Source organism: Ambystoma mexicanum, chromosome 1q (genome assembly GCF_040938575.1).
Source record: "Ambystoma mexicanum isolate Mex_15411 chromosome 1q, UKY_AmexF1_1, whole genome shotgun sequence".
Lineage (NCBI taxonomy): Eukaryota > Metazoa > Chordata > Amphibia > Caudata > Ambystomatidae > Ambystoma > Ambystoma mexicanum.
The window spans coordinates 66,015,720-66,022,269 of NC_090922.1; the positions used below are offsets into that span (position 1 = coordinate 66,015,720).

General features: G+C 43.4%; 1 protein-coding gene across 1 annotated transcript in view; it reads left to right on the forward strand.

Annotated features, from left to right (window-relative positions):
• Positions 1 to 4,463, forward strand: part of COG8 (component of oligomeric golgi complex 8) — a 293,499-nt gene extending 289,036 nt beyond the window's left edge. Inside the window, exon 5 of the mRNA XM_069635533.1 lies at positions 3,392 to 4,463. Within this exon, the coding sequence (XP_069491634.1) occupies positions 3,392 to 3,549 (158 nt within the window). The 3' untranslated portion in view covers positions 3,550 to 4,463. The remainder of the gene's footprint in view (positions 1 to 3,391) is intronic.
• The last annotated feature ends 2,087 nt before the right edge of the window (positions 4,464 to 6,550 follow it).

Consider the following 6,550-nt stretch of genomic DNA (forward strand, 5'->3'; position numbering starts at 1 on the left):
GGTTGAACATAATTGTCCAATATCCTTGGAGCTCATGGTGAAGGGCTTGCAGAAATGGCTTCTAATTATTTGGCTGCTGGCTCTTTCTTCAGATTCACAGCTGCCAGTCAAACAGCTATCATAATCGAATAATCCATATAAAGCGGAATCTAGTTAGTAGGAAAAGGTGACTGTTGCATACGCCTGTGCGATCTGAATGTCACAGCTTCAAACCGGAAGAGACTGCTCAGCTTCTCATACGCATAAACCTAGGGGACAAGGTCCTTTTTAGTAAAGTAGTTCTGTTAGAAAGGGTTTAAATCATGTTGGCATATTGAAGGAAATATTAGGTTATGTTTTTTGCTTGCTTGTGTATCACTTATTTGTTTGCTTAATAAGTATTGTTATCACTGTCCAATAGACATGCTGACTGCAGCTTCTCGGGTACCTTTCTGCAGGGTATGCTCAACTTGGAACGCCAGCTGACTCTACTTCCATTCTCTTATCTGATGACCTCCACTGCCCATCAACCTACCTTAAGTTACCCACAGACTCCTAACGATCTTGGGACAATGTTATGCTCCTCCTCTGACCCAGTTGCGCTGCCAGAGAACACCTTCTGTTTATCATTCCCCAGGTGAATACAAAAGAACATGTTCACTCACACCAACCGCGGGCGCACATCTTAATTTCCCAAGAAGTATGCCACATCAAAAATTCTTCCGAATGTTATATGGGATTCTGATAGATGGCATTTGGATTGTATAAGTAGGATTACAAGTCTAATGGTGGGCACTGGATCCGGCGGAATGCTGATCTAGAAAGTGGGAAAATACGAAGACACATAGTAACTGGCAATTGTCTGTCAGCAGTGTCTAATACCTTGGAAGACGTACTGGAATTGGTGGAAACATGGTTGTGCAATGGTCCTGAGATGTGCTTGGGAAACCCTTGAAGTGTGGAGGACCGATTTGGCAGGAAGCATTTTTTTGGATGTCCTAGAGAGAAAAGGAATATGGAGGAAGGAAGTGAACACCCCCCTATCAGAGCCATACCTGCATGGCATCTCTAGGAGGGCGTATTCACTAGTGTGGCTGTGGGAGAAGTGGAGCTGATTAATCATCTTTGAAACTGAGGTGTTGGTGGTAAGCCCTCCCTCTGCCACTGCTCTCTGGACCCCTCTGCTCCAGCCCCCTTCTCTCAGACCTTTCCCTGCCTCGGCTGCAATGGCAAAAGACCTTGGAGTTAAGATCTCTGCCCCCCCTCTCTTCTGATTGGTGCCTTATGACAACAGGGCTATTTTCAGCTGAGAATTCTGAGGAAGGTTCTTATTATAAAGCAGCTTCTGTAGTCTTCTTAGGGTTATTTGTAAGCACTTTATTATACGTTACATAAGCTGTTAACTAGGAGAGACCACCGGGCCCCATCACCCAGGCTCAACTGACCAGGCTGGAACCCTGGGGCATGATTTATTACCAAACATTCCACAGGCTCACTTAGCATTCCAAGATAGGACACATCAACATTCCTGCAGGCATGCACTGGCAATAAGCACATCATAACAGTTCTTCCCTTCATACCCATGCAGTTTAGGGCTCCGGTGGTGGCTTCCCTGGTGCTGTCCGCCTTGGACTATTGCAGCACCTTGTACCTGGGACAGCCTGCATATCTTATTGGGCGACTCCAGGTTCTCCAAAATTCGGCAGCCACCTTTGCACCTCGTTTCTCTCATGTCACTCCCATCATTCGCCGCTTCCACTGGCTCCCAGTTGACAAGCGCATTTCTTAAGTCCATCTGTTTGGTCCACCGGGCTTACTACGGCAAGGGAGTAGGATATTTGCAACAGAAATGTGTTCATAAGGCCCCAGGGCGATGCGGTCAACTCGCCTGTGATTAGTTGTTGTTGTACCCAGATTGGTGGCTGTGCTCTTTCTTTCGCGGCTGCCAGAATGTGGTATTCTCTTCCTTCCTTTCTTTGTGTTATCGCGGGCCACCTCTCCTTTAGGAGAGCCTTGAAAACTCACTTGTTTTGATTACTTGCCGTTTTGTTAATGCCTCACGGTATTGTCCCTAACGCGAAGATGCCCTTGGGTGAATGTCGCGCTCTATAAATTCTAAATCAAATCAAAACGGAGAATATTATACTTAGAATTATGACATCATGATTGGCACTGGTGATATGAGGGCATTACGGCATGGACACGTTTGATTTGACAGTGCATTGACCACAGATAATAGATAAATAAGTGTCGGATACAATATGCAACTGCTACATGCACCACTAGAACTCACAAAGGTGTTGCATATTGTGCCAGCAGATGTAGTGTACACCAACATTCCTGTGGTAGTTAATAAAATACAATTTGAATTGCCAAAGGTAAAACACAATTTCAATTGCTAAAACAAGTAGAGTCAGAGTTGCTGCTGTATACAATCATGCCTTCCTAAGCAGGTTAGAATTGTGTGCAACTAATTCAGGGTGTTACTCAAATATTCCAGGATGCTGCTAAAAACTCGATGCTCAATCTACCATCCTGCCTGGGTTGCTACTAAAATACACCATGGTAAGCAACACAACACACTGCAACATAAGTTCTGTAACTTATATTGCAGTGTGCTGGGACATGAGATATTCACAGCATAGTTTAAGTGAGGAGGTGGGGCGACCCCATTCCACTATACCGCATTTGAAAATAAACTCAAATCTTAAGTCAACACTTTTTCCACTGGCTAAACAAGGGAAATACTCCAGGGTAGATACCTGACCATCTGTAGCCACATCAAGACATAAGAGGTGATGGCTGGAAGGTTTAGAATTAATCTTGACTCTTGGCAACCCTCCAGAACATCGTTCTTCGCCTGCCAAGCCATTACAGCCATCTGTAGCAACATGCATCTAAACATTGGTATCACAACTTATGGCTGTATTTATGGGTAGCGGAATCGTCTAGCTCACTTTTCCCGAATGGCAAATTTGCTGAATTACGTTTTGTCGCATTTTGTTTGCCTATATTTTTATTTACTTATTTATCACAAACAGATATATGGTAAGTTGGGGGTAAGGTATACAATGGTGGGTTAGGGTGGGGGGTGTCGTAATGGGGGTAAGGTGCAAGGGGTGCCCCCCTACTGTTTGTGGTTTAAAAAAAATGCACATTTGTCAAAGAATTTGGCAAAGTTGCCATTCAGTAAGAACAATGCGGCACACCTTCATAGAGCGCCTGCACTCATATTTGTATGTGACGGTATGTCTTGTAGATCTGTTATTTCCCTTGAATTTAGTCCCTGTGTTGTGATCGCATTTGTAGCGTGTAGGTCTATATTGTAAATGGGTATATACTATTGTTTGTGTGCACGTTTTCTTGTGTAAATGCGCAGTTGATTGTACATACCAATATGTTTTCTTTACAGGCTTGAATGAAAAGGGTGAAACCACATCTTGGCAGGCACACGGCTGGCCGGCTCGCATCATACAACATGAAATGGATCATCTACAGGGACTTCTGTACATTGATAAAATGGACAGCAGAAGCTTTGTGAATATACGGTGGATGGAACAGAATGAGTGAACTAAAACAATGCCACAGGTGAAGATGAACATTGATGAACATGTCTCGTAAATGGAGAGAAGTAAAGAGGCTGGACGTAGCTGAGACCTAACGAGCACTGAAGTTACAACAGACTATGGAAACCATCTATAAAAACCACTGGCAACGAGCAAACGGGCCGCTGAAAGGATATCCACCCCAAAATGAATGCAGGTGCAATGCATGCAAATCACAACTTAAATGTGGCATCCACAAGCTACTTTATGATTTTCCATCATTAACTTTGTAATAAATGTTTCATTGGCTTCTATGGCGTCAATGTAAACAAAAATTCTCTTTAGAGTGACACTAGAACAGGCATTTTGCCTCGTCTGGAAGCTGTGAATGTGCCTATAATCTTGATGGAGTGGTGTAGGGCTTCAGGGGGACCATAGAAGCATCTCTGGTGCCATATATACCCACACCCTGCTCTGGCACCTAGAATTGATCACATACGGTCAGGAGATCTCTTGCCTCCCTATACCCGGTCCCTGCAAGATCCAGGAAGAGCTACCAACATTCTTTAAGTAATTAGGCATAAGTGTATGGGATTAAAGCAAACTCTAAAACAATTAACACAAATAGTGGTGCTCCCACCCAGCCAACATAGGACAACACTGAACCCTTATTGTTTTGTGAACATTCTTTGCATTACACATTTATAATGTCCCTATATCACTTATGGCTCAATTTCATGTTCTCTGAGCAACACTACAAGACTATATACAGTCCTCTCTACTACAATATATGGGTGGGCCCATTACTTTCAGGTGCTTCACTCATGCAGACTAATTCAACTGGGTAGTAGATTTTACCTTTGCAGTCTCTGCTCAATTCACCACTGAAATTTCACTTCCAAACGGAAATAAAAAAGCGGACTACCTCCTGGATTTCAATGCCTGTCAAAGTTTGTTTTAATGCCCCATAGGCATCCAGGGATCGAAATTACGATTGGATAAGCAGGAGCAAAAAGCAGCTCCTGGGTATTGTGAGGGGTCCGAAATACAAGATGGACACAAAGGTTATATTTTCTCAAGGTTTGCCATTTTATTAAAAGGAAAATGGTGGGATAAACCCCCTCTTTCCCTATCCTAACAGGGAAGCCCCTACCTAGCAAACTAACTAAAGAAAGAGGACCTAGTGTCCAAAAGTCTCTGACCCTCACACTAATATACGCGAAAAAATAACACAAGGAACATTTGGCTGTCTTCAATTCAAAAAGTTCAAACATATAAGATTTGAAAAGTACTCCTTGTGACCAGGGAATGGATTCCCTTCCCCTGAATTAAAACAAGAATACCATTTGGAGAAGTTCTTTTTCAATAAAGTTCTATTCAGTTCAACAAACAAGAACAAGATCTTTTCCTTCAAAGGCATCCTTCTAAATGTCTCTTTCATAAACACTGGTTCCACAACTTCAAAACAATTGGTCTTGCCCAATATCCTTTTGGGAAAGTAGAAATGTCTTTCTCTCAAAACACAAGTTCATAAATCAAAGCAATTATCAGCATATCACCTTACTGCTTCAAATGAATTACTTTTGTCAGAATAGCACAGCAACTGTTTCTGATAATGCCACACTTGTTCTTCAAATGAAATATCTTTTACAAGTTCTTTTCATTACACTTCTTTACCACAAAACATCTTCTTTCCTGTTCCACGATTGGTCCCTTTCCTGGGTTACTCACTTGCCAGGTTGTAAACTCCACAACTACAATTATGCTCTGTGACAATAGTTGTCCAAGATTCTCCACACCAGTATCCTTTGTGGGGAGGTCTGAACAATGTCTGCCTCTTTTTATGGTCTCTTGACGTTTGATAATGCGGGTTAAAAGTCTCCCCCAGTTGGTGTCCCAGATAAGGGAAGCTGTGCCCTTGTTGCCTTTCTTCTGCTCCTTTATAGCCTCTTGGCTGTTGGCAATGCGGGTTATAGATTTCCCCCAATTGGTGTCCCAGGTAAGGGAAGCTGCGCCCTTGTTGCCTTACTTCTGCTCCTTTATAGCCTCTTAGCTGTTGGCATTGCGGGTAATAGGTTTCCCCCATTTTGTGTCCCAGGTAAGGGGAATGATGCCCTTGTATTGCTTGAATGTTCAGTATTCAGAAGTATTGATTTTTGATAAATGTTCTATTCGGAGTGCTGCAGGGTTACCTTTAGCTTTAGGTCAACTCAACGGTCTGCTTTGGTGTCTCCTGTTCCCTTGCTCGTGCTGTAGTTACCTTTTATCTGTTTTCTGCCTTTGTGTCGGCTCCCGCGTTACTCCTGCGGTTTGCACAGCTTCTTCCTGGAGTTCCGACAGCTCCAGCGGTCCTCCTGCACACTGAAGCACCGCTCGTCTGGTTGGTAGCACACCTCCCTCTGGGTCGGACTTCTTTGCCAGATAACGCCTCCTGCTGTGCTTACTCTGCCAAGCCACTGGCCTTCCTATCCCACGTCGGCATCAGCTGGCGTTCTTTCTTCTTCTGTGTTCGACTCAGCATTCTGGTCTGCTTCAGTTACTCATTCTGCGTCCTCTAACATCTGCAACTCATTCCTGAGTTTAAATGTCCTGCTCAGGTGTTGTGGTCTACAACAGCTGGACTGCACATTATGTTTAATGCCATTGTTGATCCTTACTAACTCTGGGCTCCTCTTCTTTGTCCCAGTACCAAGGACATTATGTATCCTGAAGTCCATAATGGGTTTGGGGTTTTTATGTTCAACTATTTTGAATAGTTATATGAAATGAATATTGGATTTTGAACCTCTATTTAAGACATGATCATCACAGTTATGAGGCTGTTACATTTAATTCCTGATTAGTTGACTTTTAACATGTTTTGGGATATTTGAATAGGAGGGACTTGTACAATGGCAGCATGCCATTAAATATTTGGGGATCTCATCCTCGTAAGAAGGGGAATACCATGTCCCTTCCAAAGGAGTCACCACGTCCCCCCTGATGGCTATCTCCTCCCATGTTACCACACCCAGGGTTAGGATCAG